Source organism: Trichoderma aggressivum (genome assembly GCF_033847375.1).
Source record: "Trichoderma aggressivum f. europaeum strain CBS 100526 chromosome Unknown scaffold_083, whole genome shotgun sequence".
In the NCBI taxonomy this organism is placed as follows: Eukaryota; Fungi; Ascomycota; class Sordariomycetes; order Hypocreales; family Hypocreaceae; genus Trichoderma; species Trichoderma aggressivum.
In genome coordinates, this window is record NW_026946449.1 from 55,958 (window position 1) to 82,729 (window position 26,772).

General features: G+C 52.4%; 6 protein-coding genes across 6 annotated transcripts; all 6 read right to left on the reverse strand.

The window, feature by feature from the left end:
• Window positions 1–512: 512 nt before the first annotated feature.
• Triagg1_10735 (transcriptional regulator family: Fungal Specific TF) lies at window positions 513–3,728 on the reverse strand (the record flags this gene model as incomplete). Its single annotated transcript, XM_062894839.1, has 3 exons — window positions 513–892; window positions 955–2,726; window positions 2,800–3,728. The coding sequence occupies 3 exons, from the start codon at window positions 3,726–3,728 to the stop codon at window positions 513–515; spliced, it is 3,081 nt and encodes a 1,026-aa protein (XP_062750318.1).
• Window positions 3,729–6,224: 2,496 nt separating this feature from the next.
• On the reverse strand, window positions 6,225–7,588 carry Triagg1_10736 (uncharacterized protein; the record flags this gene model as incomplete). Its single annotated transcript, XM_062894840.1, has 5 exons — window positions 6,225–6,248; window positions 6,311–6,378; window positions 6,520–6,909; window positions 6,974–7,122; window positions 7,236–7,588. 5 exons carry the CDS (start codon window positions 7,586–7,588, stop codon window positions 6,225–6,227), a joined length of 984 nt encoding a protein of 327 aa, XP_062750319.1.
• Window positions 7,589–10,852: 3,264 nt separating this feature from the next.
• Triagg1_10737 (uncharacterized protein) lies at window positions 10,853–11,972 on the reverse strand (the record flags this gene model as incomplete). Its single annotated transcript, XM_062894842.1, has 5 exons — window positions 10,853–10,965; window positions 11,032–11,160; window positions 11,290–11,581; window positions 11,648–11,782; window positions 11,922–11,972. 5 exons carry the CDS (start codon window positions 11,970–11,972, stop codon window positions 10,853–10,855), a joined length of 720 nt encoding a protein of 239 aa, XP_062750320.1.
• Window positions 11,973–13,408: 1,436 nt separating this feature from the next.
• Window positions 13,409–15,352, reverse strand: Triagg1_10738 (uncharacterized protein; the record flags this gene model as incomplete). The annotated part of the gene is made up of 1 exon (XM_062894843.1): window positions 13,409–15,352. The coding sequence occupies one exon, from the start codon at window positions 15,350–15,352 to the stop codon at window positions 13,409–13,411; it is 1,944 nt and encodes a 647-aa protein (XP_062750321.1).
• A 2,764-nt stretch (window positions 15,353–18,116) lies between these two features.
• Window positions 18,117–19,621, reverse strand: Triagg1_10739 (uncharacterized protein; the record flags this gene model as incomplete). Its single annotated transcript, XM_062894844.1, has 3 exons — window positions 18,117–18,365; window positions 18,424–19,282; window positions 19,422–19,621. The coding sequence occupies 3 exons, from the start codon at window positions 19,619–19,621 to the stop codon at window positions 18,117–18,119; spliced, it is 1,308 nt and encodes a 435-aa protein (XP_062750322.1).
• A 3,231-nt stretch (window positions 19,622–22,852) lies between these two features.
• Window positions 22,853–25,643, reverse strand: Triagg1_10740 (uncharacterized protein; the record flags this gene model as incomplete). The annotated part of the gene is made up of 3 exons (XM_062894845.1): window positions 22,853–23,763; window positions 23,831–24,115; window positions 24,179–25,643. 3 exons carry the CDS (start codon window positions 25,641–25,643, stop codon window positions 22,853–22,855), a joined length of 2,661 nt encoding a protein of 886 aa, XP_062750323.1.
• Window positions 25,644–26,772: the final 1,129 nt, after the last annotated feature.

Consider the following 26,772-nt stretch of genomic DNA (forward strand, 5'->3'; position numbering starts at 1 on the left):
CCCCCCCCCCCGCCCCCCCCCCCCCCCCCCCCCCAAGCAGAGTTGATAAAGACAGAAAGAAGGAAAGAAGAAATTGAATTGGACGAGGTTGAGTTGTGGTGCAAGTGTTTTATAGATGATGGGTTTAGGGTGTGGGAATTTTTTTTTTTTTAAATAGAATGAATAAAATTCAGTTTAACAACATGGCCTTGGCCTTGGATGAGGAAGAAAATTGTGTGGATAGAGGACGTGTCAACTACGAAGAAATAAATCGTACAAAAGAGAAGCGTTTCATCACCATCTCACAGCAGCACGTGGAAGCAAAACAACAGTCCAACGTAATGCCAATTGTCAATTCTTAGTCCTACCACATCCCTCAAGAGAACCCAATTAGAAACAATCCGACAAAAAAAAAGCCCGTATTTGTCAAACAAATCAGTCTTGTTTCCATTCCGGTAATATCCCCCCCCCTAACCTCTTCTTTTTAAACCCCCCCACACACACATAAATCAACCTCATGCTCATCAAACGCATCAACTCGCCGCTCCGCTCGTCCCCCCATCCAGCCCCGGAAACTGCACCGGATCCATCGCCATATACTCCAACAAATCCAGCCCACCGACATTCACACCTTCAGCCGTCATCGCAACCGAGCTATTCTCCATGTTCTGGAAAAACGCCGGGCCGGGCGGCAGATACCACATCTCGCTGCCGGCATTGTTCCACTCGTCAAAGAGGTTGACGTCCATGTTGCCGGCGCCCGAGGCGTTGCTGTTGTCCGCCGCCGGCGTGGACGGGCCGATGGACGAGGCGCCGTGGTAGGGGAAGTTGCCGGTCGAGAGGTCAAAGGGCGTGGCGGAGATGTTGTTTGCCTCGGTGGTGTTGTTGTTGTTGGCAGGAGTCGGCACTCGGTCTACGGTTATGAGTTAGCTTGCTAGAACAATCTTTGCACATCTGGAAGAGCCTTCGACTTACAGTGTCCGTTGAGACCGTCTCGAAGTCTCTGTGCGTGGCTGCCCACCCAGGCTGCGCCGTTCTCGCCCTCTCCGTTCTGCACCGGCTGCACGGCGCCCGCGTTGCCTGCCTCCGGGACGGGGCTCTGTGCATTAGCAGACGGCTGCTGCATCGGGGCTTGGATGAACCGGTTCCGCAGCCGGCTGGTAAGAGACTCCAGCAGGTCGGCGAAGCGAATGCCCAGGTGCACGTCGTCGACGATGCAGTTGCGCAGAGCCTCCACCGTGGCGTCCATCAGCTCAATGCTCAGCTTGACGTCGGAACGGGGAGCGCCCAGGGCAAACGTCTTGAGCAGAAACATGGCGCCGCTGATGATGCGAAAGTAGGTCCGCACGGGCGCGTGCTTGAGGTAGCCGCCGGGCAGCAGTCCCTCGACAACCGTCCGCAGGAGATTGCGGCTCCCGTCCACCACCTCGCGCACGTACTCCTGGTCGTGGACCGTGAAGCCTCCCAGCTGGCCCAGGGGCAGCTTTCCGTAGTTGATCATGGTCTGCGGAGACAGATGCGTCGGCTGGACCCCGTTGCCCGAGCTGGACGTGTTGCCTGCATTGTTAGTGCACCGCTCGACGACCGCCTGCAACGAGAGGGAGTTGATGTAGATGCGGACGTATTCGTACTCAATGGTCAGAATATGCCGAATGTACTGCGGTAGACGGAACAGCTCAAACTCTCGATACCAGTCCTTGAGCAGCGGCGTGAAGTCCCGCAGCAGGTCGACGTACTTGCCCGACTGGATAATCTCCGTCGTGTGCTTGCGCGTCTTGAACAGCTTCTCGTTGCCGAGGTGCATGGCATTGCTGATGCCGGCCCAGCAGTGGATGATTTGGTCGTCGAGCTCCAGGTCCGGGACGTAGTTGAATCCGTTTGCCAGAGAAGAAGGGTTTGTCGCGGGCGTGCTGCTGTCGTTGGTCAAGGGTCTCTGACGAGCAACGGCAGGGTCGGCTTTTCTCAGGTGCTCCGGTGTCATGCTGGTCCAGCCCAAACGACCTGCAAGCTGGCTCGTGTAGATGAGCAGCAGCCGCTTGATGCGGTTGGCCCGCTGGCGGTACACCTCGTCCTTGTACTCGGGACGAGTGATGGCATCATCCTTGAGCAGCTCATCAATATCGTCAAACACACCCAACTCGTAGGCCAAACCCATGGCGGTGCTGAGCAGCATCCAGCACATGCGATCGCTCCTCCACGCCGGCTCCAGCCAGCTCTCGATTCTTTTGCCGCCAATACCCGGCCCCATCGTCCTGTGCAGCTCATCCTCGGACGCCATCAACGGCGAAGCCTCCGCAATAGGGAGCACCAGCTCATCAGTGGCCTCTTGTGGGGGGAAATGCAGCGCTCGAGGATGCCACTCGGTCAGGATCAGCAGAGACTCAATGGTGCCCAGCGTCCTCAAGCTGCCTTTGCGAAGACCCCGCCAGGGCGCCGTGCTGCTCGTCTGGGACTCTTCCGCAATCATCGAAGTCGAAGCAGACCCCGACCCGCAGAAGCCACCTCCAAAGGCTTCCTGTCCCCAAAGACATCTCTCAATCATGCCACGCAGATAGGTCCACAGCTGTTCCGGCACCGCGTGAGATCGACATATGCCACCGGTGCCGGGAAGCTGGCAGTATCTCGAGGAAATCGTAAGCAAGGTAACCGTGAGAATGGGCTCCTCAGTCAAAAGAGTCAGGTGAGACGAGGGGTTGCTAAAGGTAGGGGGCGAAATCGGTGTAAGTGGTGACAGGTATTTGTAGTAGCTATAAGAGAGGGAGAAAAAGTCAGCTCGGCAACGTGATAATACACAACAAAGGTTCAAGAGTCTGAGCCTACTAGTCAATGTATTCAATGGCTTCCTGCGCGGTGAACCATCCAGCACGCACGAAGCGGAACCTCGACCAGGCTCTCAGGGCGTCCTCATAGCCGGGCTGGGCCCTCAGCGTCGGACGAGACAGGCTGGGGTCAATGGACTGCTCGGGCCGGACGGATATGGACGGCCCTCTCGACCGGGCACGAAGGCCGGGCTCGTCCGCGGCCTGGGCCTGCTGAGGCGGCCCCGGGGCAATGGACGCCATGCTCGGCTGGCGCCGATGTGTATCCGCAGCCGGGCTGGACTCGCGGTTAGCAGTGCCATACGCAGCAGCCGACGAAGGCATGACAAACCTGTCCGTCGCGGCCTTGTAGAGGAGGTCGAGAGCGTCGTGAGGCCCGTAGACGCCGCGCCTCATGACGGTCTGGGCCTCGAGGTTCTCCAGCGTCTGGTTGGAGTCGCCGTCGCCGTCGAACTCGCCATCGTCGCGCCCGCCGCCAGCCTTGCCGTCCGGCCTGCGCAGCGGCTGGGCCCTGCCGTGGGAGCCCCCCGGGGTCAGGGGCGTGTCGCTGTACTGGCGCTTGTCGAAGCGCGAAAGGGGCGGGCTGTCGGCGGCGTGCAGCTTCTTGCGGCCGTTGCGCACCACGTACTCGTCGGCGTCGCTGTCGTCCTCGTCCGTCTTTCTCTTGCGGCGCGTGGCGCTGAAGAAGCACTCCTTGCTCTCGCGGCGGCAGCGCACGCACGGCGGGTCGTGCGGGTTGTCGACGCTGCCCAGGTCGCAGCGCACTTTGCGGCGGCGGCACGGGATGCACGCCTGGTAGACGCGCTTGTGCTGGGGAGCCTGTGCCTGCGACTGCGACTGCGACTGCGACTGGCCCGCGGGCTGCTGCTGCGCTGATGCCGTCGTCGCCGTCGACTGGGCGGGACTGGCCGCGCTGGCATATTGGGCCATGCTCTCCTGTCTGGTCTGGTCTGAACCAACTCGAGCGGTTTGCGGCGGGATGGCGAGGCGTAGGCCGAAGTCAAGCGAAGAACGAAAGCTCTGCGGGGTCTGTCTGTCTGTCTCGCAGGCAAAAGCAAAAAGGCAATCCGAACGTATAAAAGAGGGCGAAATCGAACCACCTCTGCAGGCAAAATGGCAAGGCGAATGTGTAAAATCCCCCGGCGATCTCGTTTATCAACTTCCCTCGATCCTCTTTTCCCTTCTCTTCTTTCCCGTCTCTTGCCGGCCCTGGACTTTGAAAGATGATTAAAAATAGGAGATGGAAGAAACAAAACCGCTGCGGAGAAAAAAGGTTAAAAAAAAAAATAAGAGAGAGCCGGGTGCTTGTATGTAAGAGGAAGAAGAGGGAGAGCAAATGCGCAGACCCCCCCGAAGCCGAAGAAAGAAGAAGAAGAAGAAGAACCAATTGAAGCCAAGGCGCAGATGAAAGAAGAACGTAACAGTTTACCAATTTTTTTCTTCTCCTTCTTCCTTCTGTACCCCCTTCTCTCAGATGAATCGCTTCTCGTTTGTTCTGATTAATTCCAGACCGTTTTTAGCAGCACTGCTCCGTCCGTCTGTTCTTGGGACTTTTTTTTCCTGCTCGTCTCGGCCCCAGAATACCCGTGCCCTTCCTTCCCCTCTCTTTTTCAACGGTTCCCCCCCCAGAAAAGTGCCAAAAAGCCACGAGGCGATAAGAGCCGGCCCAGTTAGTTGCTGCACTGCACTGTGAACCGTTACGAAGCAAAAAGAGGAGAAGAGCTGGGGAAAAAACATAAGAATAGCATTGGAAAGGTACTAGATACCGCTGCCTTCGTACCCGCTCCGTTACTTGTACATGCTGCCCGTTACTTGGACATGCCGCCAAAGCGGAAGCGCAGCCCGTCTCCCTCCTTCCTGCTCCCGGACCCCCGCACCGCACCAGCACTGGCCACGCGTCGGCCAATCAGCGCCGCCAATCACCGTGCTATTAGCCAATAAGAGTCCGCTCCGACCAATCGCGACGGTCACAGCTTGCGTCTCCTGGGGCTGGGAAGGAAGGTCACGTTGAACGCAAGGACTTGCGAGTTGGTCTGCAAGTACTGTGTACTTGCAAGGCACTGCAAGCTGCGAGCCAAGTTTGTGCTTGTTCGTGGCTGTTGCTTCACCGAGAGTCGAGAGACCACAACGTTTGAGTGAGCTGGCCGTCTCGGTTACGCAAGGGGGCTTCAAAGCCTACCTACTAAGCTTGTTAGGCATCAGCATCAGCATCAGCATCAGCGTCATTTGATCTCACCGTTCCAAGACAACGGCTGCTATTTATGGCGTCCCTCGATTCTTGAGCTCAAAGTGTATCCGTTGCTAATTCCATCAAAACAAGACTTTGGTCACGCAACGATGCCTGTATAAAACATCCGTCTACATACTGTAGTACACGCATCGGAGCTTCCAATTGACGGACATCAGTATCAATGCAATACCTGTAAGAAGCAACATACAGCCAGGACTCGCCGTGCCTTACAGACGACACGATCAAGAGGAGAATCACGCCAGTCCAGTCCAATCCATGCAAGCACATCTTCTGTACTCAAATCATACACGTCCCAGGCCCAATGACGGCACTCTGATAAGATTGCTCCAGTCCCCCTGCAAGGGACCATCAAGCGTCACTCTCACATGCATCTCCTCGCACAGCACCACGTCACCAAACACACTCGATTCTCATTGGCTTCGATTCATCACCTTCAAATTAACACCGCCTCATCGACTTCGATTCATCACGTTCAAAGTAACACCGTCCCATCAGCTTCGATCATCACGTTCAAATTAATACCGAAATACAGCAACAGCAACCTAGAAATAAAAAGCATCTCCATGCTTTTTTGCCCTCCAACACACACAGACACAAGAGTCTCAGTCCGACACGCCCCCTCATTAAAAAAAAAAAAAAAGGAAACCATTGTAATGAAAACTCCCCGGCCAGCCTTGATTTTTGTTTTTCTTTTCTTTCCCCCGAGCTAATGAATTCTTTTCTTGACGGCTTTTCAATGGCGAAACATCCTCCTTACTACCAGGGGACAGGAAAGGAGAGGCAAAAGAAGGAGAAAAGCACAAAAGGTAATTAGTTTCCCTCAAGTAAAAAGAGAGAGAGAGAAAAAAGCGAACGAAGAGAGGATATCGAGTAGATTTCGTTTGTGAAAACAAACAAACAAAAAGACGTGACCGATTTCGCGGTTTGTCGTTGTAAGCGAATTGTTGTTGCCGGGGCCGTTGCCCGCCTCGTCTCGTCTCTGCACCCCTTTGCGTACACATAACCAAATTACTTCCGTCGTATCGATCGATGCCTTGTGCGTGTTCTCGTAATTGCTCCCTGCCGTGACAGATATAAAAAAAAAAAAGAAACTGCTACTCTTGTCTCGTCGGCCAGTGCCCTGCATTCCCTACTGTTGGGTCTCCAAGACACGGCGGCATTCGAAGACGCCCGTTCTAGGCGACAAGACCCTTCTTGGACTATGCGATTTCATTCTTTGGTCAGAACTGAATGTACACGTCGTTTCATTGGGCAAACTCACCAGGTGCTCCCAGAGCTTCGTTGTCAACGCATCCGGCATGGTGTACAGATCGATGGAGAATTCGCCAGCTTCAAACAAGTTATTCACTACAGTTCCAAACGAGAGCATCAACACAGGGGTTGGACAAGTTCAAAAGGACGTGGGATGATGGGGTAAACCAAGAAAACAAAGAAAAGAGCAGGGGAAACAACGCAGGCCCAGCAACTCACCTTCCACATCGCTTCGGATATACGTATCCGGGCCCTTGTTCTCGTTAATCAGCTGGATGACGCGCAGCAGGTCCTCCTCCTCGAGCTTCTCCAGGGCCTCGGCAATCTTCTCGTAGTCGTACTTTTGAGCGCCCTTTTTGCTGACGAGGCCCTTCTTCTTAGGCCGCTCCTCGTCGGAAGGCAGGGGCCCAGTCTCGCGGAGCCTCTCCTGGAGCGCCTGGGAAGGGTTCTTGAAGACGACGGTGTGGGTGACCTCGTACTTTTCCTTTTGGAAGTTGAGATCGTGGATGATGGGGGCCAGCTTGGTCTTTTCCGTGGTGTAGAGGTCGATGCCAATCTCAAACTCGCCCCAGCCCTCGTTGGAGCAGATGAAGGGGGGCTTGGTGAAGGCTGCAGCGGACATTTCACGTCAGAGAGCTCCACGGCAAGGTTCAGATTCAGGGCCCAGACTCACTCTGGACGGGGTTCTCGAATGTGGGGTGCAGGTTGTAGACAACCTTGGTGAAGACGTCGGCGGGCCGCTCATTGCCGTCCTCGTCTACAAGGTGAAGCCGCAAGCTCCATTGCCGCATGGGAAACTCTGCCACGGGTGAAGGCTTGTCGCTGCGGCATGAGGTCAGCACGAGGCACTACACGGGAAACCAGCAATCTCATGTGAAGGAGAAGAAAACAAGGTGTGCCGGTGAAGGCATCATGGTGGATGAAAGAAAACTCACATGACGTGCTGGTCCGTAACGACCTTGACTTTCCTCTGCTCATCGTCAGCCCCAAGCCTCGCAGTAATGGCCAGCTTCGCCGCGCGTGGCGCTCCACGGCGAATCGGCATCGTGAAAACAGCGTGGAGAATCAAAAGCGGGAAAACGAAGGGAAAACAGGGCGCTGCCTGCTGCGCAGATGGGCAGAAGAGAAAAGAGAGGCTATCGTGAAGGACGAAAAACGCGCCGAACGAAGCAAGCAGAGAGGATGTGCGTATGTTGACGAGGCGAGCTTCAGCTTCAGCTCCAGCCAGAGGACGAATGTGAAGCAGAACCACGAGCATCGCGTAGACAACACAACGACCAACGCCCATTCAATCAAGTGCCCAGGCGTCGGGCAAGATCCAGCTGGCCGGCAGTTGGCGAGCAGGGCCTCCATCTCCAGCTGGCAAGCACTTTGTCGTCGTCCGTCACGATTTTTCTCCGGCCCGCCGCCAGTCCCGTCGCGATTCCCAAAAAGCCCTCCTCTCACAAAACCACATCATTCCCTCTGCGAGCTGCTCCGGAACGGCTGCGCCTGTGCTTCCCTTTCACGGTGCCCAAAAAAAGAAGAGAGAAAAAAAAGGGCATATTCGAATTGCTCCCGACGAATTATAAAAACCGTGTCCAATTGGACAAGACACCGGGGGAGAACAAGAAATGGGAAACGAAATGAGAGAAAAAAACGCTGCGTGTAAAAACTCACCTCGACCAACATGATGCAATCGTTTACTTTCCTTGGTTATAACCCTCCCTCGAAAAAACGACTATTACGGGAAAATAGATAATGGAGATGGTTGCAAATAAAAATCCCCGGGGCGGGAAAAAAAATAGGATAGGATGATACCAAAAAAAAAAGTATAAACTACAGAGACAAGCCTTACAGTGGCCCTTGTCCTGTCCAGTCAAGTCCAGTCCAGTTCCTGTCTTGTTCCCTTGTCAGACACAACACACGGCCAAAAAAGCACAGCTCTGCACTGCACTGCACTGCACTGCACGCACACGGCACAAACACACGCAAGCACACGCAAACACGCAAGCAAGCCAACCGAGAGAGGGAATAAAAAAGGGGTGCAGAAACAGGGCGGAAGGGGGTCAAAGGAAGAGGCCAGATGGACGCACTTGGAATTGTTTTTGTGGCCGAACTCGCACAAGCAAATCTCTTTCTGCTGCCTTGTTGTTCCAAAAAAGCTTCTTTCTTGTACTCCGTATTGCTGGGGGGGAATTGAAAACGAAAGTAAAAAGACAGACTGGGAAACCGACTAAGAGAAGAAAATGATTGGGGCTTGCTTGAGGCTGTCCGCCTACATGTACATGTACATGTACCTTGGGCTGCCTGTCTGTCCCTCAGCTTAAGCCACCCCCCGACCGACTCAATCACTCGCTGTGCCGCGTCTTCCATCGCTCACTCGCTCTCTCACCTCTTCTTTTCCTCTCTACCTAATCCCGATTTTCCCCCTCTATTTCTTTCTCCTACAGCCTACAGGTTCCACCCTTGGCTACTACTATATCCAAGTATAGAAAAAGAAAAAAAAAACTTGAATCAATCCATCCCGTAGCTGAGCAAAGGCACCGCCCCGGCCATCCGCCCATTTTCAGCTAACTGAGGCGGCCCCCTCTCTTTCTCCCTTTAGAGCGGCAAGACTTTGGGCGTCCTTCTGCCTGTGATTGTGTACTTTGGCGTGGACAAGCACCGGCTCGGCGTACTCCGTCATAGTTGCGAGAGATCGGACGGAATCGAGCTTGATCTCTTTTTTTTTTGTTCCGTCGGCGCGCTAAACCTGGACCGAACAGCTCTACTGTACAATGCAGACGGACGGTTGGAAATGCCGCGTATTCAAGCGTATTCTGGATTCTGAGGTCTGGATTTTGACTACATTCTCGCTATATTCTGCATCTGCAGTACCAGCCGTATTGACTCTCTTATCCAGATTGCAAACATAACCTCCACCATATACCCCGTAGTACCTGTGCCGCCATCTCCGTCTCCATCTTCATCTTTCCGCAGATAGGTACTGACACCTGCGTGCGTGATGATGCATCACACAAGGCGTAGAAAAATCCCCGAGTGCACGTCCACGTCCTATGTAGCTCAAGCATCTACATTTCTCCTCACAGGTGTCCATCTACACATCATACCAGTCACAGAAAATGCCCGAGTGGCATCGGTCAGACAAGTGTCAACCCGTGCTCTGTGTAGCATCTTCAGTCCATCCTCCCTGCTCCGGCATCTACATCTACAGCCGGAAACCATAGTTACAGCCCTACCTCTCCGGTGATATGCCACTACCACCACCACTTCAAAACCGAACAAAGTATCATTTGCATAGCATCTCATTCCGCACGGTCTAATAATCAATCTTATGGCTGATACGATACAGTGCCAAATAAACATCCATCACAAGTACAATTTGATATACCAATTTCAACCCCCCTCCTCTATATTTTCTTTCCTATCCCTACCTAGCACCTATTTACACTACTCCTCTACCCTCAACCATCATCCTCATAAACATTCACTTCGTGAACCACTTCACAGAACCATAAGGCTTCACGAAGCAGTCCAATCTGCTCTACACCATCCCGCTCAACAACCAGCACAAACCGCCCCGCAGCAACACGCTCCCCATCATACTTAATTCACCAGTACCTAAACATCTCATATCCGTAGAAACAAATTCCCCCCTTCTTCCTATTCCTCCCACAAACATGAGAGCGTCACCATACCAACCCCACGCAGGCACAATGAGTCTCTCCCCTATCCTCAGTAGCAGCGATACCGCAATCATGCTCATCAACGACCGAAAAGATCCTCAGCATCGCCTCCACACGTCAGGCTTAGAAGCATGCATCTCTCAGGCCAATCGTCCTTACATTACTTCCACGCAGCTGGGCACTCTGAAAAGGTAGCCAGCAGAGCGCCCTTCCTCAATGACGTTCTAAAATCGACTCTCGTGGGGGAACAAAACAAACGTTATCCTCCTTGTCCATCTTTCTATTGACGGAAATAAAAGTCTAAATTACTTGATACGAGGAAGAATCCTCGCCAGACATCAATTACGTCGGAAAGATGGTCAGGGGAGACTTCACCGACAAGAAGCAATCAACGCTTCATTACACATAAAACCACCCATCATATCCTCTCTACCGTAAGCACTTCACTCTCATCATTGACATGTCACAATACAAACTGCCTCTGGTATCAACTTTTAATTCTTTCAGGGTCTTCTACTATCAAATGCCATTATTCGCTCTCCCCTCAAAGGCATGCACCACTTGGTGCTCAAGTTCCCAGGGGCGTCCTTCTCTCCAGTCTCCGTGATCCAGATCGACTCTCTCTGGGCTACATCGACTTTGTGTGTTACAGAGGCTCGTGTCGATCCATCTGTCGCGTGCGTGTGTGTGTGGTGTATTGATGGTGTTGTCATGTTTGTGTTGTGATGGGGCGTGGGGGGGCGTCAAAAGGTTCAGAGCATCGCCGTGTCGTTGATCAACGGGCTGATGCGGCGTAAGTGATGGGGAAAATAATATGGTTCGAGAAGCGGCAAGCATTGATTTGGGGGGGGTTGATGATCAGGGGGGCCAAAGAAGTTATCGGCTTAAGCAGTCTTCTCCTCCTCATCCTTCTTCTCCTCCTCGCCGTCAGCGGCCTGGAAGAGGTGGGCGCTGTCCTTTTGTGCCTTCAGGAACGCATCCCGGAACTGGTTGGCATCTGCGCATCATTCATGTTAGTGGATATTCACGTCTGCCAGCATTAAGAGTTGAGATCTTGACATACTGTCTGAGTTGGCGAATCGGATAGCAAGAGTCACAGCCTCGGGCTCTCCCTCGCTGACATCGGCGGCGGCGTTCCACACCCAGCTTCGGTCAGAGCCAACGTTGGGCGACAGCGTAATCTCGGGGACAACTGCGCGCACCTGTTAGTAAACCCTCATGTCTCTTTCTCCATGTAACAATACGAGCATACGCCCGATCAAGCGGGGCGGCCAGGGGGGGTTGCGGAATACGTGAATGTGGGGTTAGGAAACAAACGTACTGTAGTGGTTGGCGCAGACCTTGAGAGTCTTCTCGCGTCGCATCACCAGGCGGACTTTGGCGTTCTCCTTGTGCTTGAGCAGCCTGACATCGCCAGTGCCGCGCTCCTTCCACTCGCCAGCGGTGGCGGGGGCCTCCTCGCCGTCCTTCTTGGCGGCCTTGACAAACTTGAAGAGCTTGGCGCGCATCTTGAAGAGCTGCTCCTCGGACTCCTCGTTGGTCTTGACGTCGACCTTTTCGGTCAGCTTGACGACGGGCTCGAAGTGGACGTCTTCGCTCTCGGGGGCCTCGTCCTATCGAAAAACACTCTTGTCAGCCGAATAATTTTCCCCCATCAGGATACAAGTCGCTTAGCTTACCTCCTCGCCCTTGGCCTCGCGCTGGGCCTTTGCGCTTCCGGAGTTGTCGCCGCGGTCCTCCTCCTCCTTCTTTTCCTTCTTCTCGCCGCCGCCAAACATGGAGAAGACGGAGGAAGCGGTCACGGAGGCGGGAGCCTAGAGTAGAAAAGCCCGCGTGTCAGCAACAAAAACCACGGTCGAAATATCGGGCAGCCGACCGAAAGGGCATCATCGATCGATTCGGGTCGGACACGCAGAGCGGTTTCACGCGGGGGGGGGGGGGGGCTGTCGTTACCTCAGTGCTGGTCTGCTCGACCTTGGGCTCGGTAGCGTCGGTGGAAGACATTTTGGAAAATGCGAAGATCGAAAGAAAAAAAAGGGTGACTCTATCGCCGTGAAAAAAAAGAAGAAGCACCGTCAGTCGTTTATCGCAAAGGGTTTAAAAAAAACTGATGCTGGCAAACAAGCGTTTTGTCGAGGGGTGGCGTAGCGGGGTGACAAAGAGCAAGCACCTCGTCCCCGTATCCCCCCTCCTGACCCAAAAAAAAAAAAAAAAAAAATATCGCTTCGCAGTAAAACAAAACTCACCAAAGCTCAGCAAAGAGAAAAGAGAAGGGGAAAAAAAAAAGGAGAAAGACCAAAGTATCGCTGGCGATGGATGGACCTTTGTCGCGAAAAAGATGGCGGTTTATTGTATGTTTCTGTAAGGTACCTGGGGCTGCCTAGCGGGGGACGGAGGTTTGGGGTTTAAAAAAAAAAACAAGGTGGTGGTTGGTATCCCGCGCGAGGGGCTTTGTGGTTCTGCCTGGCGCTGGGCTAGGGGTGTCTTTTGCTGCCCCTCCCTTCCATTCAGTTCTTGAGTGGCGGAGCTGATTTTTTTTCTTTTCATTTTTCCATCTTCATTTCCCTGTTTCTACTAACCTGTAGCGGCACCTGTTTTATATCGCGAGACGGTTGTTTTTTGATGGCAAGGTACCTGTACTTTGAAGCTCTACTCATAAACATGTATTACATTTCTGCTGCTAAAGATGCCCTCTTTGTGTTTCTAATCTATTGCGTGCATCTGCAGTAGAGTAACAAAGTAGAACATGTCGGGTGGCGACATTTATCGTCTATATTTGCCGTTCAACGGAGTATTGCTGCCCCTCATGGCCTAGGCGACTTGAATACCCTGCCTGACCATCAATATGCAGCTCTTCTTCACAGCTTTAAAAGGCTGGACATTACAACCCAAGCTACCCAGGTACTAATGCGAGGTACAGAACAGTGAGTTAAATAGACGGCACGTGGTCCTGAGCCATTTAACGTGCGAAATCACGGGCGCGCCGACGCTGGTGTGATCAAGTGACACAGACTATTGAATCCCTTCCCTACAAGCAATACATGGATGACTACCAAATGTACTCGCAGTACTAACCTGATAAGCACGACAGTCTACATGTACCAAGGTATAATGGCTGTATCAGATGTAAGAGCGAGGTAAATGGTATTATAAGTCTCATGTATAGAAGATACCAACGACATAGGCAGGCAAAGTAAACTACGGTAGCTCGTGTATTTGCGTTTGCCATAGAACGAAATCCCATTTCCCCTCAACCTCAAAGAACAAAAAAGTGTGATAAGACAAGCAAAGTAAAAAGGTCAAATCCATAAACTCCGTCCATCCATTCCAACCGGTTTCTGTTCATTCAAGTTCATTAATACATGGACCAAACCCTTGCGGATCTCCGTGGTTGCAAAATAGAAAAGTGAAAAAGAAGACAAGAGAAAGCGAAGCATTCCTTATGGAGCGGCTTTGCACTGCTCGTGCGACCTCTGTCGGCATGCAGACTTGCCCCTTAGCATAGACCACAGCCGCGAAGCAGAGTCTGTCAGCTTCTCCTGGACTTCCTTTTTGGCATGCCTCAGCTTCGACTGCGCGGCCGCTGCGTGCTTGTCGGCCGAGTACGACTTGGCCTTGCGCAAGTATTCTTCGTGCTCCTCCGCGCTGCCAAAGGCTTGCAGCCACAGAAGCTTGGCTGACAATTGGGCATCGAGAAGCTGGAGCTGGAGCTGGTTTTGCACATCTTCCACCGAGGGCAGGTTCTCCGTAGCTTGTTGCGTAATCTTGTCAATCTTGCTCGCGACGCCTTGGGTGGCTTCGTCAAACTGGGTCTTGGCTGTTGACACCAAGTCGTCCAGCTGCTGTCGTACATCTGCAAAGTTGGCAAAGCTGGCGCCAAACGTCTTGGATACGGTCTCGGTGACTGTTTGGCAAACATTTTGGCATGCCGAGCCCAGTGACTGCTTCGCATTCTCGATACGCCGTTCTGCTTCCTGAGCAGCCGCGGGTACGAGGCCGGAGAGATCCTGGGCAAGATGGGCGAGATGCTTGGTCCGCTCCAGGGCGCCCTCCATCAAGCCCTTGCCAAAGTGGACCTTAACAACTTTGTGAATCTTTGGGCGGCACTTGGCCTCGAGAATGACGCTGACGACGCCGTGGGTTTCTCTCTTGGCGAACTTTAGACGGAGACCATCGTCCTCCAGAGACATGGTGGTGTCAACGGGGACTTCTCCTCTCTTGGCAGTCACCGTCAAGCACTCCTTGGCCAGCCACCTCTTCTTGATGCTGTTGGGAATGTGAATCAGAATATCATTGTGTTCCTCGGCGGTGAATGACACGACCGGCTTCTTGGCGCCGAATATCCAGTCGTCCAACTGCTCCTCGCCAATGGGCATCAACGCCAGGCCATTGGTGGCCGAAGGGATCAGGCTGCTACTGCTGGAGCTTGGTGACAACGACGTCGAGGTGGTGAGATAGGATGTGGTCGTGACGGTTGCGGTGATGGACGGTGGCATCTGAACGTTTGGCAGAGCCGACTTGGATGCCGGCCCGTAGAAGATGGGTAGCACCACAAGGATGACGACGACAAACACGAAGCCGGGAAAGGCCCCCCACGTGTTCTCGACCAGGAACTCCTTGGCCTGAGACTCCAATTGCCATAGCTCAGACATCTTCTTCTTGAGGGACTTCTTCTCGTGGTCGGCAGGCCGTTCAATGACTCGGCTTGCCTCGGGAGTGAAAGACGGAGTTCCCAGACTCTGATCCGTGTAATCGAGCGATTCTTGCGATCCTTGAGCATATGCATCATTCTTGAACGGGGGAAAGGGCTCAGTCTTGCTGGACTCGTCGTGTGTTATTTGGGACTCGGTCAGCACGGTGTCTTCGTGAACCGAGTCCTCATCGTCTTCCTCATCCTCGGTGTCGTCGCGCTCAGACGTTGCAGCGTGCGTGTCGGCGTCATCATTGTCCGTCCCGAATGAATCGTCTGTCCCGGCCAGGCTCCGGACATCGTCCGGGCGATGAAAGTCGAGCGAGCCGACGGACTCGCTCATGGAGGCGGGGTAGCGGTCGTCTTGGGACTCTTCCGTGTCGGTGCTGGGGCTCGAGACGAGCTCGTAGGTTGAATCGGCCATGCCGTTGTCGTCGGGGGGCGGAGCCATGTCCATCATGTTGGGGTTGCTGCTCGATAACCAATTCGCAAGCTGCGTGTTGCCCTGCGGCCTGGGGAATCGGAGAGTGGGCTCAGAGGCAGAGAGGCCTGGGGCGTCTGCAGATGTTTGTGTTGTTGCCGGTGGCAAAAGTGTCGAAGTCGAAGGCGGCGGTGCTGGCAGAGAGTTGGAAGGGTTGCTCAGGCGTGCAAGCAAAGTATCGCGACGGCGAAGCTGCGTATCATGCTGTTCCATCACGAAGTGACTGTGGTCAGTTCGAGGACCATCTCACGCTCCCAAGCGATGACTCGTCGGCAGGCCCATGAATCAACAGGGCGCGGGTAACTGTTGGAGGGCGGCGAGGAGGGCAGTGGCAGTGGTGGTCTTGTGTGAATGGATGGAGGGGAGAAGAAGGGCGGCGGGGGGTTGAGGGGTTGAGCTGGGATGAATGGAGAGTGAGGTCAGAGGCCAACAGCTCGCAAGGTGAAAGAACTAACCACGGTGGAAGTGCAGAAGCAGAAGAAGAGGTTTCCCGAAAGAAGAGGGAAGAAGTAGAAGATGAGAATCCACGAGAAAAGCTTGGCCGTGAAGTAAATGTTGCACGTTGCAACACAAGGACATTGAAAGAATAGGCCCGAGTGGTGAAGCTGGATGTGGTAAAGCCGTGCACCAGGGATAGCTCTGAGGCTGAGTTGATGCCTGCGGGAACCCGGGGCTGCCTGATGGCGCTGTGGATTCAGCGGTTTAGCGGTTTGGCGAGCTCCCCGGCAGCTGCGAATAGCGCTGGAAGAGGTGGGGTTGGGCTGTTGAACTGAGCTCTGGGCAGCGCCGCGCGTGACCTCTACTGGATAGCGGACGAGGCAATTGTTCAGGGTTGTGAGATGGACGAAGATGGAGTGGAGTTGGTTTGATGGGTGAGATGGATGGTCGGTTCGTCTCACGTGAAGATTATGCAGTCGGTCTACAGTAGGGAGTTGGTTTGAGTATGTGTTGTTGATTCGCTTCGACTCGATTAGATTGGTAGCCGAGCTGCAGAGAAGGAGGAAGTGGACGAGAGAGGACGGAGAGAAGGGCAAGCGGGCGAATGAAGAAGAAGCTACAAGAAAAGAGGAGGGCAAAGTGAGACGAGGCTTCGTCTGCTTCGACAAAGTGTCCGACAACTGAGATGGATGGTGGGGTCGCCGCTGGAGTGGCGGACGAGGCTTTTCACGGTTTGATGGGATGAATGAGTTGGGCTGCCATCTATCCTCTGTTGGCTTTGGGTTTTGGTCTAGCTTTAGTGTATTTTGTCTTGTCAAGGCATGGATCTCGTCCAAGGGAGAGCGTTGGTTATTGAGAGTGAATGATGAATGCGAATGCACAGGCACCAGCCGTGATGGTCGTCGATGCCGATATCAAACATGCGGAGGCAAAGGAAGCTAGGCCAGTTCTCCATCCGTCTGCAGCGTTGGTGGTGAGGCTTGCAAGGGGACCGAGTGTCATGCGTGAGGCAATGTAATGTAGTGTGTTCCAAGTGAGGGGCCACTGTGTGTATCGGGATATACTCGTACATGTAACACATGCTGAGGCTATTTCAAGGTACTCGCTATCTACTAAGCTACCTCCTTATAAACTCAACATTTGTCTCCATCACTCAAGCCAAGCCAAGCCAGCAAAGCATCATCTCCAGCAGCTAGATGGAAACCAGCTCGGCTCAGCCCAACACAAGACAAATCAAATCAAACAAATAGACAAAAACACCTGCAACTCCCAGATCCATCCCACACACCCCATCGCACCCTCTTCCATCCTCATCATTGTCCTTCAATACGTCGGTGCCTCTCTTCCCACTGTGGACCCTCCTCCAATCTCCAATCTCCATTCCCGCCATCCCGAGCTTCCAAGTCTCCGCCAGGCGGGGCCCCTTTTGTCGATGCGGGGAGCCCATTTAAAGGCAGTTTTGAATTCAATTTGGAAATGCATCAAGGTAGGTATTTCTTGTATTTTGTTGCTGGAGTTGAGTGGCGTCTTTCATATGATTGGGACCGGCGATGTCTTCTCGTCAAGTACATAAAAAAGTATATGTGTAGAGCCAGCCACTTCAAGCCCAATCAGCCCAACGAATTTCCGGTCTGATCAAGAACAAGACGTTGAGAATAAGCCCGCTCTCGTAGCATCAAAGCTTGCTATCCTATACAGGTACCTCGTTTGCACTGTAAATCGGTCAAGTTGCGCCACGGCTCAGGCGTCTTGTTACGCTTACGCACATTTTCCACGCATGCAACAGCATCTATAGGTACACAATCACCGCAGCTGGCATAAATTGAAATGTGCAATTGTAATTTCATATATATTGGCCGATATCGCTTCGGCATATAGACAGCCCTATCTCTTTACCATGTCCCCCCCGGTCAACACCATAACCATCGCCCCCAATCCATAACCCGTCGTATCCTGGCATGTGAAAAAAAGCAAGCAAAACAGAACAAAAAAAATATCAAGAGAAAAAACGAAAAGGCGTTCCGACATTCCGACATTATGCGCGTGCCGCTCCCCGTCTAAAGTTTTTATTTCCCATCCCCCCGTCTCCGCAAACTCCGTGTTGGCCGAAGCAAAGACACATCAAAAAATAAAACACAAAATGCGGGAATGGATTGAACCAATTCCGATGGCAGGGATCCGGGTCGGCTGTTGGGGTACGAGTACGGCAGCCATTGCCAGCCGCCAAGGGGTAAAACCCGTCCCGAGTCCATGATCCCAGCAGCCAAGAAGAAATTCCAACAAGTGGGGTATCGTATCTTCACAAAAAAATGTTGTGGCACGGATGATCGTGCCGGCAGCCGGGGGCCGGTCAGGAGGCCGAGACAAGCAGATGATGCTATCCGAGTGGGCTGCCTTGTTTCTTCTTTCTAAGCGAAGCAAGCCCGTCTGATTAATAGTTGGTGTACAAAAGAAAAAAGAAAAAGGAAGAGATGAAAATGATGGCATGCGAGATGCAGAATGGTTTATAGTATGCAAGATTATTGTGCAGGTTCGGCCCTCACAGCACGCCGTGCTTCTTGAGGACCTTTTCCAGGGACTCGGGGCCAAAGTGCTCGTCATCGGGCATCATCTCGATAATGCCGGTCAGGTTGGCAAACAGGTCTCCCTGGTTTCGGTAGGCCAGAATGGCAGGCACCGCGGCATTGTCGAACTCAATATCCTCGTAGTGGACCTTGACGAAATGAACCGACGTGTTGGACTTGACCAGCGGCACCAGCACTGATTCGATTGCTGAGGAGACCTCGCTCTAGACAACTAATGTTAGAACATTGTCACACCAATATGGGTACGGCGGGGTTCTTTACCTCGTGATCGTAGACAAATACAACAACAGTGGTATCTCTGTTGACCTTTTCGATGGCATCTAGGTACCCCAAGGCGTCCACCTCATCCATGCGGCCGTATATCCGCGTGCTGGGGCTCGTCCTCCGGGTGCGAATAGATTGGCCGGCGGCTTCCTTCTCGAGCTCCTGTCTCCGGGCCTCTCTCCACTGGCTCAGGAACTCTTCCTCGTCGTCATCGCCACCGCTAAAGATGGCCTCTTCGCTCTCGCTCTCGCTCTTGTTGTCGCTTGAGCGGGGGGCGCCAAAGACACTCTTGCGAACGGACATGGCTCGGTTTCTCCATTTCGTCTTGCGGGCAGATTCATAGCTTCTGGCATCGGCAATGACACCCTTGACACCGGTGGAACGGCCGCTGTCAAACGACGCGGGGGGGAGCCTGAGCTCGGCGGCGGCGGTAGGCATTCTCATGGCTTCTTCGATTCTGGCGTTGCGATATTGTTCCTCTTCCGAGAGGTCAGATCCGTGGTGGGAGTCGGCGTCGTCACGGTCTTCAGGGTGGAGGGTCTCGCGATGGGTATTGTTGGCGACAAGCTTGTCGAATTCTTCTTGTGCTTCAGTGGTCATGCTGGGCAAAAAAGGCTCGGGCACGAGCGGGCGACTGAGGGTGGTTATATAGATGGAGATGGGGATCGTTGTTGTATTCTGCAAGCTCAAACCAGCGGGCAGCGAAGAAACGAACTTGGCCAGTCCTGTCGAGTGAGCCGACGACGTGTGAGCGAGGGAGGGGCGTGTGGGAACGGTTGACTGGCTATCGGACAGCGCGTGTTTCTCGAAGGAGCGGAGCAGAAGCAGCAAGGGGGTGAGACAACGAGATTCTTTTCTTGGTCGTGATTAGTTGAGACAGAGACGCTCGGATCAAGCAGCAAAGAGGCGCGAACAAGTGAAAGAAATAGAAGCGTCGGCGAGAGCGAAAGAGAGCGTCGAGTGGACGGCAAGACGGGGCCCCTGACAAGACGCACGCCCCCCTTTTTTTGATGCGACAAGCGGTTTCAGCAGGCAGATCGAGCATGCGAGCTGCCAGGGGGGGGATCCAGAGGGCTCCAGCAGGCTCCAGGGCAGGGCTCAGCACGAGATCAAGCGGTCGCAGTGCCGAGTCTGGCGCGAAGAGGACCGGGTTGGTGATTGGCGACGTTGGAGTTGTGGTGGGTAGAGTGTGCATGCGATGGTCGACAAAAAGTGTGGGAAGATAAACTCGAGGTAGAAAAGGTGGCGCGCGGGGGGGGGGGGGGGGATTGTGGCGCTTGGTCTGGTGTTTTTGGTGGCTTGATGCCGCGATTGAGCCCTACCACACCATAAGTTCGTAGAGGCTTCAGTTGACCGTACCTACATACATACAGCGACAATACAACCCATCAAATCCCTTCACTCTTCCTCGAGCTGAATTACAGCTGCATGAATTTTCCATCTCTGCTCATCAGCCGCATCAATACCAAGAACAACACGCCTCTCAGCTCCGAATCCCTTGCTCAACGTCTAGACTCTCGACGGACTACTCCGTCCTCACAGCAGCAGTGATTCTCAACGAGGCTGAAGAGTGATCAACCGCCGACATTGTGACGACAGGGGCCATCCTTGCCCTCTTTCGCCATCACTTGCCATCACTCGGCCAATGCGGTCATGCCAAACTGCTGAATGACGCCCTCGATGCCCGCGCTTGTGCTGCACCCCAGGCGCTGCCATGCTCTTCTCCTCCCACAGCCGGGGGGTGTCGAACCGGCGCTAAGAAACCGAACGACTGACGGCTGAGCCTCGCATTCGACGCCCAGTTTGAGCTTGCCTCTCGGATGAGTCTTGTGTTGCCTGTCAATGCCACGATGAGAACCGGATCTGCGACCCAGCCCTGGCCCCCAAATGCACAAGCAAGCATTGCACTGACGGAAATGACATTTTCTCCGCTGATTCATGCGCTTTTTGGGAAATCACCACATGGCCCAGGCTGACTGGAAGGAAAATGTCTGCAATGCTTGGAAGGATCTCTGCGACCCTCCCCGCATGCCACGTCTTGCATGGCAGCTTAATTTCGAAGTGGTGTGCCTATTCCTGGGCGGCAAGGATGCCCGAGATATTCGTGATTGGGCGGCTGAGTCTGGCTCGCTACAGCCCTTTCATGCGCATGACGAGCCAGCTTCGGAGCAGGTATACCGATTCGACAGCTGTGTATACGAATAGGTCGGCTAGCAAATGCCCTGGATATGGGGGGGGGGGGGGGGGGGGGGCTCAGACAGGCGGCATGTTTCGACCGCTGGGCGAGCCCTACAGCATCTCCATCTTGGAAGACGGTGAGAGAACTCGGTTGGCGGCATGGCTGACGTGGTCCATTGGGAGCAGCAGCTTACCGGGCTTGTGCCTACGCACGGGATGACTGCTTGGACCTCTGCAGTGGTAAGCTGATGGCCAACAAACACATCTGCAATACTGTACCCTCTGGCTTGGCATCGACATCTCGACGGCAGACGAAAGGAGAGCCACCCACGTTGAGCTTACAACAAAGATGCTCGTACTCGCGGTTTCAGGCCGCATTCAACAGTTCATCTTATCTGTCGATTCTCACCGCCACCTCCAGGCCATCTCACTGCCGAGCCGTTCACATTAGCAGTTGATATTAGTCTTCGGCACTTCCCAGCCCAGAGCCAGAGCCAGAGCCAGGACAATGCCGGGATCACGACGTCTGACGCCTAACCCATGCACATTCGACTAGGCTCCATCAGGCAAGGCCCTCTGATGCCTGCTGTTTCAGAATCCGTTTCATCTTTCTCGTGCAGATCAGAGGCCTGTTTAATTAATCTCGGCCCCTGGTCGTCTTGAGCGCGTAATGTGGACATATCTGAGCTGGTGCTGCCACGATTTCCGGGTTTCTCATTGGTCGCTTTCCGGGCGACGACTTGGCCCTCGTCTTTTCTTGTCCATGGATCTTTTATTTTGTATTTTGTATTTGTACTTTGGCGAGCTAGAAAACGGAGGATGGAGAAGGTAGACGCAATGCGGCGCAGCCAACGACTGTTCTCAAAAATGATGCCATTTTCGCCGTTGGGGGCCAACTATATCGACTGTTGTTTGCATCGGGCAGATGGAGATGCGATTCTGCAAGAGTACGGATACGAAGGCTCCTCTGGATGCGCGATGTAACTGTTGCCTTTATTGAGGACGACGGCATTGACTACCGTGGATGTGACGCCCTCAGATATTTGGCTGCTTCATCATCCTGAGTTCCTCGCTTGCCTAGTTTCCTTTGTACCAAGCGTTTGACACTTGCGCGCTACCAGGCCGTGACTCGCAATGTCGGATCCTGATGGAAGCAAGTCCTATGGCACTCGGTATTGAAGGCCGAGACTGTTCAGCTCGGCTAGAGATGTGAGGCGTCTTTTGTGTGACGTTGTACCTGGCACAGTTCGTGCGTTGACATTGGGAGCTGTGGGGTTTCATGATGCATTTCTTCTACCGGACTTGGAACGCTTCTGCTTTCGAGGTGCTCGTCGGTGATAAATGGGCGAATCAATGTGATTGAATGGGAAACCTTTTTCGTGAGCAGTCTCAAGCGTGGTATGAGAATAGGTGAAGTAAAGTGTCTGGGGATTCCCCATCGCTTAACATCATCTAATATAAATGCTATGAAGACTGTTGCTAATTTGCAGCTATTTTTATGCCTCGTGAGGGAATCTGACGTAGTTGATATTTCTATTTGGCAGGTCTCTAGCTGTGTTGTTTGGATGTTACTCCATTGTCTTGAGTAATATTATTGTGTAAATCACCTACGACTTCATGATGACACGCCCCAGCATCTTGGGGCTATATTGAGTCAACTCTTGCTATATCGATGTTTTGATATACACTTGGTAGAATTACATCATCCTAGTTGTTCCATAATACTCGTATAAACTCCGTGTTTGATCACCGCAATGCTCTTCGCCAATCGGCATCTCCATCTTCTACACCATAACCCTTACAACTTGTGCTTACAAGTCTACATGCGTCAATCCATATTACCGTGCTATTTTCACTCAACACTAGCATCCTTAATGTCGTCATATCCTGCTTCAACACCGCCTATCCGCAACATCCAAAACCCACACGATCCCAGTCCCGTTTGAGCTTCTGTTACAAATCAAGGAGCCATATTTAGAATGTCGTTGGGTATCTTGTTAGTATTATCCATGCGTAGATTATCTTGTTGTGTTGGGTCGAGTAGTCATCTGATCACTGCTTGTCACCACCTTTTTTCTCCTCTTACCCGATTTCATCCTCCAACAGAGATGGCATTTGATATCCCCGCTCAGTAAACAAAACTTTCAAAAAAAAAATATCCACATTTGTATTTGTTCTACGCAAATATTGCCAAACACCAAAAGACCGCATTTCCATGTTGAAAGTGCAGTTTCCCCCCCAAAAAGCACTAGATGATTCCCTTGGCCTTGAGAACAACCAGGCAAGAATAAACCAACGCCAGCCCCAGACAAAACAGAATTCGCCCCAGATCATACAATCCGGCCGAAAGAGTGTCCAATAGCTCTGCCAGATCGTTCAACATCCATACCAAGAAATGAACAAAAGCCGCCAGGAGATGGCTGCAAGTAACCAACAAGAATCGCCCCAGGGTATAAAAAGCGGGCGAAAGAGTGTCCCATAGCCAGGGGAGACTGTCCAACAGCCATACGGCAGAATGAGACAAATGCGCCAGAAGATAGCTACAAGTTGCCAACAGAGAAACCGCCAGCGCGGCAACAATCGCGTATGCAGTGCACGTCAAGAGTATCGTCGTCGTGGTGAGCTCAAGCTGCTCGTTGGCTTCCTCCTTTGGGTCGATCGGTGGTTTCCAGCTCTCGTTGTGAAATAGCGAGGGATGGGCTGTATCTGCATTCTTTACATCGTCGGAGACATCCTTCGGCTCGTCATCATCGCATGGTTTGGTTTGTTCGACGGGGCCGGTTGGTACTCTCCTGTTCTCGGTAGCAAAGAGCCAAGAATGGGATGCGTTGCTCACCCCAACCTTCTCCTTCATCTCGTCATGCTTGAACCGCTGATTCTGGCGGGGAGGTTGCGTCGATGCTTTCCGCTTCTTTGTACTGTCCAATGATGAACGACGGACTGTCTTGTTGACATCAGGTCCATCCTTATCCCCTTTGATTTCGCACGGCTGGTTCAGGCGAGAAAAGGGTGTTGGAATTCTCCAACTCTCGTCGCCAAATAGTGAGAAAAGCCCCATTGACTCTAGGTCACACCCAGTTCCTCTGATTCGGGCCATGCTCTCGTTAAAAGACTTGTACATTGCCATGTTCAGTTCATGCTGTTGTATGACCGGGTGTGCTGTAGAATAGCAACATTAGCTGTACGAAGAGTAGGTGGGCACAAGGGGATGGATGGCGGAATTGACCATATGCAAGCATGTCCTCCGGCCCCCGGCATGCTTGTTCGAAAAACGTCGCCATGACTTGTATCGACTCGAGGCCCCATTGCTGGGCCAGCCTCATCCACTTCAAAAACATCCAAAACCTGCAGCACGGCTGCCGTTGATACCCGTCTAAAAGAAAGGCAAGTTTGGTACGGCGAATCGATTCATATCCGGGGCATCCCCAATCCAAATCCACACATCGGGTCCAGATCTGGAGCATGGTTCTGGTCATTGCCATGTCTTCCTCCAAAGCCGCTACTGTCCCACCTACCACGGACGGATTAGCATCTCCAGTAAAAAAAGATGTAGATGAACAAGTAATTGTAATACCCAGCTTCTCGTAGATTGCGTCAAAACCAAACCCTATGCTGCCCTCCTTTAACCTCACCCCTTCCAAGAACCGCGCTCCAGCAATGTTCTTGAGCTGGAGTTGAGTCAAGTCGCGGTCCTCACTTGGCCAAAAGGCCATTTTGGGCGAAATCTCCCTTCCTTGACGTGACATAAAGTTAGACAAGCCCTCGATATACTGCAACTGCTTCAATGCGTTGTCTCCCGTCAAGTTTTTCCCCACCTCGCACGGTTCTGTCAAATACCATTCCATCAAGTCCAGGAAGATGTCTTTTCGGTTGAAAATAATCCTCGAGCCATGGTACGCGTGATCAATCAGGAGGCCATTGATGGTTCGGACATGGCGAGTAGGCACTTTGAAGATTGTAAAGCAGAAACTGTCATTTATACCCAAGCGTCGGTTCCATCCAGGCCTCGGCGCTAGCCTCCCGTCGACGATTTCCATGTAGTTATTCAATGCTTTCTGGACAGGGAGATCTTCCAGAATAGACTCGATTCCGCTGCCAAAGATGGAGTCGATATACAGCCGCCTCTGGAACTGCCGCCACTGCTTGATAGCCGGATCCGCATCCTCAAGTGGCTCAGGCAGATGGGCAGACCGAAGAACTATCATCAGCCTCGGAGAAATCGGTGCAAAGTTGTGAAAGCGAGGACCCATACTGACGTGTTTGCCTGTACTGGCATCAAAGTAAGCAACAGTCCGCCCTTCACACACGTTGTAGCAATTATCCGTCAGAACAAACTCTTCATCAGGGTTTACTGGTGTGCAGATGGCCATGTACATGTCGCAGATGTGGTCGATGAACTGATCGGCGATGGGGAAGTAGATGCTCTTGCTAATGTGCTGTTTCCAGCATCCTTCTGTGTCAATGTCCAAATCCATAATCGCCTCTAAGCTCTGCAACCAGACATCAATCGGTTTGGTGAAGCCGTGCTTTGCCATGTAATGCTGTAAAAGCTCCTTGTCGCCATCATCATAATCCTCTATACCGTCCACGTTGTACTTTCGGTAGAACTGCTCTCCACGATAGGTGAGCAAGTAGACAAACTTGCGCAATACATCCTTCTCCGTCCTCTTGAGCAATATGGCCGGCTTTCCGTCTTTATGGGCTTTCATGATCTTGCGATAGATGCAGCTTGCCTTGTTCTCAAAGACGGCAAACTTTTTCTCGAGATGACCATGGTCTTGCGACGGTTTTGTCGGATTCACATACATGTTTTCCAAGCCACAAATGCGCCTTACCGAACATTCATCAAGGCAAAATTCATCATCAGACAGGCAAAGGCTGTTGACCGCTTGGTCTCCAGGATACATCTTCTTCTTTTTGGAGTCGCGCTTCTCGGGTCTCCCCGCTTTGGACCTATCGGGGGGCACATATTTGTGAGAGAAGTTTCTCAGTAAAAACTGAGGAATAAAATGTTGATACTCTGGCTTGTGGGCTTCCATGCTATGCTTGGACACTGGTTATAAGATGGGAATCGATCCGTGTTGAACCCCCGCTTCTGATGTTGGGCCGAAAGCATGAGCGATTGCGAAACATTGCTAATTGGTTGTTCGGTCCGTACTTTGTTCCGGAGTACTTGGTGTTGCATTTGTGGTTGATTGTACTTTTGTATATCGGAGGATGTTTAAGCGGCCGTTGCGAACAGTTCTTGTCGTACAACGAGAGAAAATCCTAGCCATCCCTTCATCTGTAATCTTTCGTTTGCTCTTCGACTTACTAACAATGGCAATTTCAAGCTCCTTTCGCTCGATGGAGTGTAAACAAGGGGAAGCAACGTTTACACAAAATACTATTCTCGCAGCCTGACTTCAAACACCATCAACTGTCAATGTCAATCCCTTCAAAATTGAGTGTCAGCCCCAAAAAGCACTCCTTCATCACAACAAAGTCTATCTCATTCTCCTCCATGATAAGGTTAGTTACATCATCATCTCATTCACTCAGCAAGCCGAATAAACTTCATCAAGGCTTTCGTCACATTAACCACAAACTTGCATTACATCAATAACTACAAAACACATCACATCAACCACAAAAAGAACCCCATAAGAGTCACCAAACAAATCACATCAAGCCAAGACATATATATTCAACTGCTTTTATTCTTCTTCAATCCCAAAGATCCATCCAGCACAACATTACAACAAATGCAAAAACATCTCATTTCAAACACATATTAACAAAAACAACATACTGAAAATCAAATACCACGCACTTCCAGCCAAACAAATGCAAAAAAAAACATGTATAAAAAAAAGACGAACCCTCCCCAGTGGTATCGCGTGCCTCCTCCTCCAACTTCAACTGCTCCCCTCATCCCCATTCCAATTCGTTTCTCCCGTTTCCTCACCTCGCTCGGTTTTGCTCCTCGACATCCTTCGCACGTGGTCATTATATATCCCTGCAGAAGAAGAAGAAGAGAATAATGTGACCCGGTCTTGTTGAATCATCGTACTGTATTATCTGGAAGCTTGATCTGCTCCTTGTTATAAGTCGCCAACATCCCTACCATTCCCTACCCACATCACCGTCCCGGGGGCGGGGGGGGGGGGGGGGGGGGGGGGGGGGGGG